General features: G+C 40.0%; 1 protein-coding gene across 1 annotated transcript; it reads left to right on the forward strand.

Moving 5' to 3' along the window:
• The first annotated feature begins 322 nt into the window (after window positions 1-322).
• On the forward strand, window positions 323-1252 carry LOC126062991 (olfactory receptor 1A1). The gene has a single exon (XM_049861073.1). It carries the CDS (start codon window positions 323-325, stop codon window positions 1250-1252), a length of 930 nt encoding a protein of 309 aa, XP_049717030.1.
• Window positions 1253-14288: the final 13036 nt, after the last annotated feature.

Here is a 14288-nt window from a genome sequence, read left to right on the forward strand (position 1 = left end):
CTTTAGCATAGCATCTGGCACATATGGCATGATTAAGTCCTGGATGTTTTGGTGGTGCTGCTGCTGGGTTGGTGAGGATAGGCATCCCTGACTCACAGACTGCTCACTTCTTAGAAGGGAGTGTCCAGGGGTGACAAACAATTCGTCCCACTGACCAAGAGTGATTTTTTTCACCCAAAATATGGACTCTTTATTGATTTAGTAAACCCAGGTACAAAGAGAGTTGAGCTCTGAAGTCAAAAGTTGTGGATAAGGAAGATCATTATACAGAGTCATTTCACTAATAATTCTGAATTCTTCTCCTTTTCATGCTGAAGGAGTCATGAGGGAAGACAATCAGTCCTCTACCCTGAATTTCATTCTCCTGGGAATTACCAGTCAACAGGAGCAGGAATGTGTTGTCTTCATTCTCTTCCTATTTATTTATCCCATCACACTGCTTGGAAATTTGCTCATCATCTTGACCATTCTTTCCGACGTTCATCTTCACAACCCCATATACTTTTTCCTTGCCAACCTCTCCTTTGTTGACATCCTTTTCTCATCTGTAACCATCCCTAAGATGCTGGCAAACCACCTTTTGGGCAGCAAAGCCATCTCCTTTGGAGGATGCTTAACACAGATGTATTTCATGATTGCTTTGGGTAACACAGATAGCTATATCTTGGCTGCGATGGCATATGATCGTGCTGTAGCTATCAGCCGACCTCTCCATTATACAACAATTATGAGCCCGAAGTTTTGCATCCTGCTTGTTGTTGGGTCTTGGGTGATTGCAAATGCCAATGCCCTCCCCCACACTCTGCTCACAGCTAGTCTGTCCTTCTGTGGGAACCAGGAAGTGGCCAACTTCTACTGTGACATTACACCTTTGCTCAAATTGTCCTGTTCAGATACCCACTTGAATGTAAAAATGATGTACCTAGGAGTTGGTGTTTTCTGTGTGCCATTAATATGCATTACCATCTCCTATATCCGGGTCTTCTCCACTGTCCTACAGGTTCCATCCACCAAGGGTGTGCTCAAAGCTTTCTCCACCTGTGGCTCCCACCTCACAGTTGTTTCTTTGTACTATGGGACAGTGATGGGCACGTATTTCCGTCCTCTGACCAGCTACAGTCTGAAGGATGCAGTGATAACTGTGATGTACGTGGCAGTGACCCCAATGTTAAATCCTTTCATCTACAGTCTGAGAAACCGAGACATGAAGGGTGCCTTAGGGAAACTCTTCAGCAAGAGAATTTCCTCATAACCAGTATGAGATCATACATTGAGGAGGGCAGTCACCATTAGGCATGCACATAAGAGTCCAGCCCCAATGTCATCCCCCTTTAAGAAGCCATCGTTGATCTTTCCAGCCAGAAAATTCCTCTACTCAGCAATCTTATCACAATATCATGAGGCATCTCATTGAAATTATCACTTTATTTGCATTATTGCTCCTTTTGGCAGAATGGCAGGTCAAGATTGTTTAGTTCATGTCCCAGTTATGCTACTGACTAGCAGAGTAAAGCTGAGAAAGTCGGAGCTTTGGCTGCAACATCTACATATGTGCCTGTCACAGGTTTGAGAGAATCACATAAGCTCATGCTTTGAAGGATATAAATCATTACTGAAATGTCAATTCTTACTGCACTATTATGTTTAATCACCTCTACTATGCTTACATGCCTCTGAGGGCACGAGTTGACTTAACACAACATCAGTCATATAAAAATACATCCAATAATTATTGGTGGAAAGAATGATGAATGAATGAAATTACCAGTCTCTGAAATTTAATCTGATAGTGATCAGACATAATCAGAATGGGATGTCCCTGGATGGTGCAAATGGTCAGTACACTCAGCTGCTAACCAAATGGCAGTTCAAGTCCACCCAGAGGTACCTCAGAAGGAAGGCCTAGTGATCTACTTCCAAAAAAATCAACCATCGAAAACCATTTGGAACACAGTTCTACTCTGATAGAGATAGAATTGCCGTAAGTCAAAATCAACTCAAAGGTTTTATTTTTTTTTTAATCAAACTGGCGATTATTTACCTGTCTATTAAAATCTTCAAAGGAACTGACCCTGGGAGATATTTTTGTTCTTACTGCATAGTTGATTAAACTACACTGTCTCTAAAGATCATAGGATTCTACCTAACAAATTATTAGAATGACACTCATCAATAGATTTATTGCATGTTAAAGCAATAAAGACATGACATGTTCTGATTTAATTAATTCTAACAGGAAATAAAACTGATTTGGCAGAAAATTGGGGTGCCAAATAATAAAGAAAAAAACAAAGATATGTATTGATAACGATGTGACCATATTTCTCCAGCATGGCCTCGGGGAGATAAGGCTTTGATTTTGGGTGACCAGCCCTGACCATGTAGTAATACTCCCCAAAGAGGTCACTAAATACCCATAAAGGAATCCCACTATCTATGATTTGATTCTATTGTGAGAAAACTATTAAACTCTTTCAAAACATTAATAATATATAAGTGATTGTCCATAAACCTCATATTTCCAAACATAACAATGTTTTGAAGAAGTGAATTGAGTGTATCTTAGAGCAATGTACAAGTGGGTTTATTATCTACTATTTTTAGTCACTTGTAAAAGTTCAAAATTTTTATTTTCTATAGCTAATTCACATTGCCAAGAATTTTTCCATGGTGTTGAAGATGATCGTATTCACCTTTCAATGCTTTCTGGCACCCTAAAACACCAAGTTGAGAACTATTAAAATTATCTCCTTTTGAACCAAAAGGAATTTGATTAAAAGTGAATATGAATCTGTGTGATTGAGTGACAAAATGATGCAGTGAATGAAAGTATTCATTTAGGGAATTGTTAAGGTTAACAACAAAAAAAATGTTATGTAAATCTGTTTATTGTCTGTCTTCCCTCCTTAGAACGTGAAGGTCTAAGGTCTGTTCACTGCTGTGCCCCCAGGCCTTGGAACAGTACTGGCACATAGTAGTTACTCAATAAATCTGTCTTAAAAGAATCCTTCAATCTTATGTCTAAATAATAAATCCATCATGACTCACGTTGCTGGGTGAACTCAAGAAGGCCAAATGTTATGAGATATTTCCCATAGTGAAATACTAAGTGCCAAAGAGGATAGCATAAAAGGAGAACTAAGGAAATACAAATACTCAGGAAAACTCCATTCCATTTAACTGCTCTATCAACCTCACATTATTCCTCCTTACCTTATAGTCTACAATAAACATGAAAATCTATGTATATTTTTGTAGCTTCAATTAAAAATAAAAATCATTGCACCTGTATGCCAAGTCAGTTATTGTTGGCCTCAGCCATCTCCCTTTGATTTTGCCAAACATGCTGTCCTGAAGCAATTTTTTAAACTGTAATTTAATTTACTTCATATACTTCAGAAATTTGGTTATTACTAAAGTCCTAAATTCCCAGGATTGACTAAGCCCGGAAAAGATTATATGGCTGGTATGTCAATTAAGGTCCAGTCAGAAAACAAAAATCACACCCAGTGTTTTTAAACAAATTTTTAATATAGGAAATTGCATACACAGGTGTATCCTGAAAGAGACTGAAAGAAAAAAAGACAGATACTGAAATACCCCAGAGATTATTAACTGCAAGAAGTTATTTCCACTAGATCTGTGGGAAGAAAAATGAAAAAGTGGTGTTACCAGGACCTAGGAGATCAGAGAAAGAAGCATCACCTCTCTGATGCTCAGATCTCTGAGGGGAGCTGCTCAACATCAGACAGTTGGTCCTCACCTGGTGAGGTGACCGAAATTCTCAATGCTGAGGGGTCTGAGTTCTCAATAGGACTGCCTTTTTTTGGTTGCTTAGTTTCTATTAACCTTTGCTATTGCACATGGCAAAATCACCCCAGAGAATCTCCTGGGTTCCAGGCACAGTCCTCGTACAGACACATACAACAATTTGGTTGAATCTTAACATATGCCATTAAATTGAAAAAATAAATAAATAAATTCCAAGGTTGTTATTGGTATCCTTTTTATCAGACTATAAAAAACTAAAAAGTAAGCTTTGGGGAAATATACATTGGTAGAATAAACCAAAAAAAAAACCCCAAAACTGTTGAAGGGAAAGATAATACACAATACAGGAGAGGTCAACACAGCTGACTAAACCAAAAGCAAAGAAGTTTCCTGAATAAGCTGAACACTTCAAAGGCCAGCGTAGCAGGGACAGGGGTTTGAGGACCATGGATTCAGGGGACATCTAAGTCAACTAGCATAATAAAATCTATTGAGAAAAAATTCTGCATCCCACTTTGAAGAGTGGCATCTGGGGTCTTAAACGCTAGCAAGCAGCCATCTAAGATGTATCAATTGGTCTCAACCCACCTGGAGCAAGAAAGAATGAAGAATGCCAAAGATACAAGGTAATTATGAGCGTAAGAGACAGAAAGTACCACATAAACCAGAGACTACATCAGCCTGAGACCAGAAGAACTAGGTGGTGTCTGGCTGCAACCGATGACTGCCTTGACAGGGAACACAACAGAGAACCCCTGAGGGTGCAAGAGAGCAGTGGGATGCAGACCCCAAATTCTCATAAAAAGACTAGACTTAATGGTCAGACTGGGACTAGAAGGACCCCGGAGGCCATGGCTCCCAGACCTTCTGTTACCCCAAGACAGGAACCATTCCCAAAGCCAATACTTCAGACAAGGTTTGGACTGGAATATGGGATGGTGAATGATACTGCTGAGGAATGAGCTCCTTGGATCAAGTAGACAAATGAGACTATGTTGGCACCTCCTGTCTGGAGGGGAGATGAGAGGGCAGAGGGGGCCAGAAGCTACCCGCATGGCACAAGGAGAGAGAATGGAGGGAAGAACTGTGCTATCTCATTAGAAGAAGAGCAATTAGGAGTGTATAGCAAGGGGTATGTAAATTTTTGTATAAGAGACTGACCTGACTTGTAAACTTTCACTTAAAGCACAATAAAAATTAATTAAAAAATAAAAAATAAAATTTGGACTTGAATAAGGGCAGTAGAGATTGAGAGAACTGGACAAATTCAAAAAACAAGGAGATGCAAGAAAACATAAAGTAGAGTATATAAAACTAAACAGCTAGTATAGGTTTATATTACAACCTATACAATCACTAATTATCAGTTGAAATGTTTTTAATAGATCAATTCTTATGTGTTCTCTACAAAGTACTTAAATGAAAAGTGTTAAAACTATTAAATAAATATTATTTGAAAAAAACAGTCGTCAAAAAAACCCAATGTCAAGAAGGAGAGAGTGTTGACATGTCCTGGGGTTGTTAACCAATGTAATAGAACAATGTGTGTACTAATTGTTTGATGAGAAACTAGTTTGTTTTGTAAACCTTCATCTAAAGTACAATTAAAAAAAAAAAAAAAAAGCAAACCTATTGCCATCGAGTCAATTATGACTCATCGCAAGCCTGTAGGACAGAGTAGAACTGGCCCACAGAGTTTCCAAGGGCAGCCTGGTGGATTCAAATTGCCAACCTTTTGGTTAGCAGCTGTAGGTCAAACACTACACCACCAGGGTTTCCATAGGTGCAACAAAAGTGCACAAAAATAAAAGCAAGGAAAAGAAGAGGACAGAACTCATGATGTGGGTCTATGAATGTTTACAATACATACATAGTCAGACAGACAGACAGATAGATGTCCTGCATGAAGCAGTGATGAGAGTTTGTCTTCTATCAAAGATTGGATATAGAGAGAGAGATCGGGAAGGGAGAGTGGTAGTGATGAAACCAGTTCAATAGGCAGACCTCAGAACAATCTAGAGACGAGACGGTGAAGACATGGACAAAGGAATTAAATATAAAAGTAATGTGGAAATAGAAACAATTGAAAGTAGTAATTTTTTATTGTAGTAAATATGGAGATGAATACATTTTCAAGGTTTTGAGGTTGAACCACTAAAGGAAATGGATGCCTTTAATGAAAATAGTGAACAAGAGGATAATTTAAGAAAAATAAGTTCTGTTTTCAAGGGTTCCTGTGGGACACTCCTCTAATGGAGGTATTCAATTAAATAGTAGAATGAAGATATGAAACCTTGGAACAAAATTAACAGTAGATCAGAGTGGCATTGATACGTAAAGTTACAGAAATAGGTAAAATCATCTAAGAGTGTAGCCTGAGAATCTTGTAGAATGAATAAATTTCAGGAAAGGGAGCCATAGTAGGGAATAAGGATTCTAGTGGGGGACATAAGAAACTTGTACAATCCAGACTTGATGTTTCCACAAGTCAAACTACTCGTCGGTCTCAGTTTTTTTAATCAGTCCTTTTTAGTACATAGCACAGGGTATTGTCCCCGGTGGGCACTCAAATATTTGTTTAAAGAAAAAAATGAAACAATAACCAACACAAATAAGAAAGTAGTAAGTGTGACAAAACCAAAAACCAAACCAAACCTGTTGCCGTTGACTCCGACTCAGAGCAAACCCTTAGGATAGAGTAGAGCGGCCCCATAGAGTTTCCACAGAGGGCCTGGTGGATCTGAACTGCCAACTTCTCGGTTAGCAGCTGTACCTCTTAATCACTATGCCACCAGAGTTTTCAGGTGTGACAAAGGAAGTTCCAAGCAGTAGACAGTGCATTAAATATCAAATACATGTGTGTGCACGTTTACTATATCACGTATGTTATTGTCTCTTTTAATTTTCAAAAGAGCCCTGTGGAACAGGTGGTAATGGCACTCCTATACAGATGAGGAAACCAAATTTCTAAAAGGTTCAATGTCTTGCAATTACTTAGATTCGAATCTAGAATGTGAGCCAGGTTTTCCTGATGATCAATGTTCTTCCCGTGACTGTTCAGCTGATACATAGAGAAAATACAATATAATAAGGGGATATATCTAAGTCAGTCAGGATGTCTGCACTGCCAGAAAGCATGGTTAGAATTTGACAAGCAGCCATGACATTCCAATCGTAGTGCCGTATTTTTAGGGTACCCTCCCCCATCCAGAAGTATTTTTGTAACCACACTATGTTAATTTTTTAAGGCAATGTGTACAAAAATTAGCAAAGTAACGCTTATGAAAATACCTCCAAGGGGGAGTGAGAGGGTGTGGTTGGTGAACAAATGTAGAAAGCATGCATCATTTACATAAAAATTCAGTAAGAGCATGAGCTCTAGAGAAGAGGCAGGATACATGGGCCTTATACAAAAGTCATCAAACTTCGAATGGGGGCAGTGGTGGTTCAATGATAGAATGCTCGCCTTCCATGCAGGAGACCTGCATTCCATTCCCAGTCAATGTAACTTAATGACAACCATGACCAGTGGTGGCTCATGTGTTGCTATGATGCTGAAAAGCTTTCAGTGGAGCTTCCAGACTAAGACTGACTAGAAAGAAAGGCCTGGCAATCTCCTCCCCAAAATCAGGCAATGAAAACTCACAGTGATCTGACCAGGCAGTGTTCTGTTGTGCATGGGGTCAGCAGAAGTCAGAGGCCAACTCTACCACAGCTAACAACAATTTTTTTGAGAAAGAGAACTTTATTGCAATGAGCAGAGCAAGGAGCCAAGAGGAAGTTCCTCAGATTCTACTCCCCAAGCTATGGGGAAGTAGGGCTTACCTGTGATTTGGGCAGCAAGATGGTGGCCATGCAGGCATACTGGGGGAAGGAAAATTCTACAAGGCAGCCAGGAAACAGAAGAAAATACGGTTCTTGTCACTTCAGAATATGGTCCGGGTGATGATTTTCCTTCTGATTCATTCCTCCCGTTGCTGCGCCCTCTGTTGAGGTCAATTATGGGTTACAGTTGGCCCTTCTGCATATGCAGGGTGGGTCAAATCTGGCTTGGGCTAGTTAAGGACTAGTGGAAATTGACTGGCATTTATAGGGTCAGGTTACAATCCCCCCTTGGGTTGTAGCAATTCCTTAATCTTAAGGGATAAGGGTCGGTGACACATTTGGCTACTTCCTGCTGACATGGGCTGGAGTTTTAGGGACCTAGGAACAGGCAAAGAATGATTAGCTCCTAGGGGTAGCAGGCAAGGAAGACTTAAAACCAAAGACACAAAGCAAAGATTAGTCCAAAGGACTAATGGACCACAAGTACCACAGCCTCCACTAGGCTGAGTCTAGCACAACTAGATGGTGCCCAGCTACCACCACTAACTGCTCTGACAGAGATCATAACAGAGGTTCCTGGGCAGAGCTGGAGAAAAATGCCAGTCACTCCTGAGGTTCACTCTTCAGCCAAAGATTAGACAGGGCCATAAAACAAAACAACAGACAATAGATCAGTGGTAACTTTGGTGAAAGGTAAGACAGTACACAATACTGGGGAAGCCAGCACAACTTGTCCAAGGCAAGGTCATGGAAGCTCCATAGACATATCCAAACACCCTGAGGGACTGAATTACTGGGCCAAGGGCTATGGAGACCATGGTCTTGGGGAACATCTAGCTCGTGGCACAACAGAAATATATGCCATGCAATGAGGTACGTGGTTTTTAGTTTATCTTGTATAATCTTAAGTGGCCACTGTTTTTTACTGCTATTTTGCAGAAAATGAAACTGAGCCACCTGAAAGTGAAGCCCCTTGACCAAAAAATCAAAAGCTAGCAGAGCCAAGGTTTGAACTCAGGCAGATGGTATCCAGGACCCTTCTGTTACACTCCCACCAGAAGCTTTATTGGCTTTCTCCTGCTGCCAGGTAACAATGACAACTTTAGAAACATAAACATAAAACGATCCTTCTAGTCTCTGTTCCTCATCTTCACAACCATAATTCAGTCAATGCAAATGGATCCAGCGCCTACTGAAGTTGATGCCAAAGAATTCCACAAGAAGCGCATGATGACAACATAAATCACAGCTGTCACACTCCATTTGTGCCTCTGGTTTCCCAGAAAGTCACAAAGAAATTTTAAATAGTATGGCATTGGGCTACGGGTTTGGGCAAAAAACAAATCAGAGAAAGAATTCCTTCTCTAAAATTATGCCTTCTCTATTCCTGATGAAAGGGATAGTGAGAATCTGGTGTCCTCTGAGAACAAATGCTCATTGTCTAGAGTTAATAAGGAGCCATGGGGCTGTGCTCTCAGATGGCCCCAGAAAGCCTGGAAAGATCTCCATATGTTGCCCTTCACTGTCCCAGGGACTATGAAAGAGGCTTCTTTTCCCGAGTGATTCCATCCTTTTATACATCTGGAATGAATGTATTTAACAAAAACATATACAACACTGAATTAGGTGTCAAGCACTTTACAAATGCTAGCTTCCCTTATGACGGGGCATTATTGCTATCCCCATTTCACAGATGAGAAACCTAAGACCTAGAGAAACTAAATAATTGGCACTGGTCCCACAGTTAGTAAATGGTAAAACTGTGATTCAAACCCAGGTGGTCCGACTCCAGAATCCAAGCTCTCAATCACTACGGTTTGCTGCCTCTGTAGCTCAGGCCAACAGGAAAAGTTGTAGGATCCCTTATCAGCTTCTCACTGTTGTTGCTGTTCTTGTTGTTAGCTGCCATTGAGTCAGTCCCTACTCATGGTGACCCCATGTATTACAGAATAGAACCGTTCCATACGGTTTTCTTGGCTATAATATTTATAGAAGCTGATCTTTAGGACTTTCTTCCACAGAGCTGCTGAGTGGGTTCATACAACCAGCCTTTCAGTTGCAGGTGATTGCAAACCACTTGTGCCACCCAAGCTTCTTAACATTTCATAATCTTCAGGTGCAAGTGGTGGCATCAGAGCCACACCTCTGTGACAGACATCTCAGATAGACACAAGGCCTGTGTGGTGGGAGAGGTAATTGGTTCTTTGAGACACACATGTCCATCTCTCCTCCTATCCCTGTTGTTTAAGAACAACAATCACAGAAATATCTAAGGGTTGTGTTTAATATTTAGAACTTTTTCTAAACATTATTTAGAACATTTAGTATGTTTCATATTTAGAATCTATCTAATGTCAAAGGGGTTAGTTTATCCTGTATAGCTCCAGAGGGAAGGTCTATGATTAATCCCACTTCAACTAATATTTGTTTGCAATCTATTAGGTTTCAGGCACTATGCTACACATGGGGTTTTCATCCACGTTACCACCAAGCAATGGAAATTAGAATAGTGCACACCTTATCTCCATAGGCAAAATGTCTAATTAATTATACATGCATGGTAAGAGAATAGGCTACCTTACCAAACAGGAAGCTCACCAGGCAGGGGTATCCCAAGAGAATATCTTCTGCAGGCCGAAAAATGTTCTTGAGCCTTGCTATTCAAAGTGTGCTTCAATGCTGAGCAGCATCCGGTCATCCTGGAGCTTGTTAGAAATGCAAAATCTCAGATTCCTCCCCAAACTCATTGCCCTTGAGTCAATTTTGACTCTCAGGGGCCCAACTGGACAGAGTAGAACTGCCCCATAAGATTTCCAATAAGCAGCTGTTGGATTTGAACTGCAGACCTTTTAGTTAGCAGCCAAGCTCTTAACCACTGCTGAATTAGAATCTGCATTTTAACAAGACCCCCAGGTGATTAGTATGCACGGTATAGTCAGAAGCACTATTCTAAGTGACATCTGCATCTACCTCCGATTCACTGTCACCTGTGATAAAACATTAAAAAAACAAAAATAAAAGATAGTTTCCATGTCCTTGGTGAAGCAGTGAGAATTATTACTTTTATTAACTCTTAATCCTTAAATCTACTACCTGTCTGTCTGTCTGTCATACTGTGGTGGTTTGCATGTTGCTGTGTTGCTGGAAGCTATGCCACCAGTATTTCAAATACCTGCAGGGTCACCCATGGTGGACAGATTTCAATAGAGCCTACAGACTAAGACGATCTGGGAAGAAAGTCTGGCAATCTACTCCCAAAAATTAGCAGATGAGAACCTTATAGTTCAAAACAAAATATTGTCTGACTCGCTTTGGACACATCATCAGGAGAGCTCAATCACTGGAGAAGGACATGGTGTCTGGTGAAGTAGAGGGCCAGCAAGGGCAAGCGAGACCCTCAGTGAGACAGACTGGCAGAAGAGCTGCAAAGATGGACTTGAACTTGCTGGTGATGATGAGGATGATGCAGGACTGGGCAGTGATTCCTTCTGTTAAATGTGGGGTCGCCATGAGTTGGAGTCAACTCAACAGCAGTTTATCTATCTGTCTGTCTATCTATCTATCTGTCTGTCTGTCTGCCTGTCTACCTATCTATCTAAACCTTAAGTGTACATCTTTTTAATAAGTACACTTAATATGAAGTTCACATAAAGCCCTTCTTATCTATGCTGAAGTGCAATGACTGTTCTAAGAAAAAGTGCTGTGTGATTGTTCTGAGTTGACAACTAAATCAGCCATTTTTTCCTGGAACACAATTCTATTTAAAAGAACAACTGACTGACCAACTATGATTATTTAGACTTAAGTATCTGCAGGCGTATCTTGAAAATGAAGGAAGTGAGCCTGTCATCCCAAGGAAGACGAGCAGTGTTTGTTGCCAATGATCATCTTCAAACTTCCAAGCAAACATTAGAATTTTTAAAAACTTGTATCTGCTACCGTCAGCTTGACAGCTTCCCAATATTTACAGACTGGTCTGGTGAGGGCACTAATGATTTTAACAAGTGTGTTTTTTTGGTATTATATAGAGGAACGTGTGAACATTTGGAAGATCTGAATAACTCAGTGAAACACTTTTTTCCAAATGTCCAATGCTTGCTATAAAATCACAAAAAGTGCAAGACAGACCAGTGGATTTTAATGTAAAAGAAGATTGAAAGTTCATTGACATGGTATCAGACGCCACATTGCCCCTATCCTTTAAGAAATAATGACTTGGAAAGTTTTAGCATAGTATTGAAGAAAAATATCCACAATCTTTTGAAAAATCTTCTCCCTTTCCCAACTATATATCTAGATAAGGTCAGAGTTTCTTCTTTTTCTTAAGTCAAACCAAAATATCACAACAGGCTGAATTCAGAAACAAGTATGAGAATCCAGTTGCTTTTTATTAAGTCAGACATTAAAAAGATTTGACACTAAATACACAATAGATAAGCGGTAACTTTGGTGAATTGTAAGACAGTACCCACCAATACTGGGGAAGCCAGCACAACTTGTACAAGGCAAGGTCGTGGAAGCTCCATAGACACATCCAAACTCCCTGAGAAACTGAATTACTGGGCTGGGGCTGTAGGGACCATGGTCTCTGGGGATATCTAGCTCAATTGGCATAACATAGTTTATAAAGAAAATGTTCTACATTCTACTTTGGTGAGTAGCTACTGGGGCCTTAAAAGCCTGTAAACAGACATCTAACATACTGCACTGGTCTCATTCCTTCAGGAGCAACAGAGAATAAAGAAAACTAAAGACTCAAGGGAAAGGTTAGTCCAAAGGACTAATGGACAACCACTACCACGGCCTCCTCCAGTCTGAGTCCAGTACAACTAGATGGTTTCCAGCTACAAACACCAACTGCTCTGACGGAGGTCACAATAGAGGGTCCCAGACAGAGCTGGAGAAAAATGTAGAACAAAATTCTAACTCACAAAAAAAGACCAGACTTAATTGTCTGGAGAAACTAGAGACTGAAGAAACTCCTAGAGCATGGCCCTCGGACACCTTTTCAGCTCAGTAATGAAGTCACTCCTGAGATTCACACTTCAGCCAAAGATTAAAAAGGCCGGTGAAACAAAACAAGACTTAAGGGACACACCAGCCCAGGGGCAAAGTCTAGAAGGCAGGAGGGTACAGGAAAGCTGCTAATAGGGAACCCAAGTTCGAGAAAGGAGAGTGTTAACATGTCATGGAGTTGTTAACTGATGTCATAAAATAATATGTGTACTAACTGTTTAATGAGAAGCTGGTTTGTTCTGTATACCTTCATCTAAGGTACAATAATTAAAAAAAAAAAAAGATTTAAAAAATGTAAAGTAATGCCGCTCTTCACACTAAAATATTTTTGTTTTGGAAAACAGTTACTTTTCATAAAAACATGCTATTTTTACAACAGAGAATGGATTTATTATTGTATTTTTAGATGATGGATAAATAAGTAGTTCACATTTTTTTCAGTGTTAATTGCTAATACTGTGAGTATTGATAAGTATAACCTATATAAACAAAAGTTTTTGGGGTTCTGAATTATTTTTAAGAGTGTAAAGTGGTCACGAGACCAAAAATTTTGAGAAGCACTACTCTATAAACTAATCTGTGATGCATCTGCCAACTAGATTATTTACTCCTTGAGGATAGTAACTATCTCTTTCATCTTTGTGTCACCACAGCCTATTAAAACTCTTACTCTTAGGCAGCAGCTTTAATCTCAGTTTAGTTCTTTTATGCTTCCACGGAGTCTGTCCCACTTGTGAGCGGTTCGGTGGTCAGCCAGGTGAGGAAACTAGGGCTCAGAGAACTTAAACTTGCTCAGCTGGAATTCAAGCCCACTGTATCTGACTCCAGAACTATCAATCAGTTGTGACCATACCATGCCTCTCAAAACTTTAGGACTCAACACGTACACCAATGTTCGTCGCAGCAATATTCACAATAGCCAAAAGGTGGGAACAGTCTAAATGCCCATCAATGGAAGAATGCATAAACAAAATGTGGTACATATATACAATGGAATACCACTCAACATAAAGAGAAATGAAGTCCTGATACATGATACAACAGAGATGAGTCTGGAATACATGATGCTAAGTGAAATAAATCAATCACAAAAGAACAAATATTGTATGATCTAACTTATAGTTTGTCGCACCGTGGGGGCTTGTGTGTTGCTGTGATGCTGAAAGCTATGCTACTGGTATTCAGATACCAGCAGGGTCATCCATGGAGGACAGGTTTCAGCTGAGCTTCCAGACTAAGACAGACTAGGAAGAAGGACTTGGCAGTCTACTTCTGAAAAGAATTACCCAGAGAAAACCTTATGAATAGCAGCAGAACATTGCCTTATATAGTGTCGGAAGATGAGCCCCACAGGTTGGAGGGCACTCCAAAAACGACTGGGGAAGAGCTGCCTCCTCAAAGTAGAGTTGACCTCAATGACTTGGATGGAGTAAAGCTTTCGGACCTTCATTTGCTGGTGTGGCACAACTCAAAATGAGAAGAAACAGGTACAAACATCCATTAATAATCAGAACCTGGAATGTATGAAGTATGAATCTAGGAAAACTGGAAATAGTCAAAAATGAAATGGAATGCATAAACATTGATATCCTAGGCATTGGTGAGCTGAAATCGACTGGTATTAGCCATTTTGAATTGGACAATCATATAGTCTACTACACCGGGAATGACAACTT

Source organism: Elephas maximus, chromosome 19 (genome assembly GCF_024166365.1).
Source record: "Elephas maximus indicus isolate mEleMax1 chromosome 19, mEleMax1 primary haplotype, whole genome shotgun sequence".
Taxonomy (NCBI): Eukaryota; Metazoa; Chordata; class Mammalia; order Proboscidea; family Elephantidae; genus Elephas; species Elephas maximus.

Excerpts from the sequence above, each read along its gene's own strand:
- LOC126062991 (XM_049861073.1), top strand. The coding sequence starts at position 323 with ATGAGGGAAGACAATCAGTCCTCTACCCTGAATTTCATTCTCCTGGGA.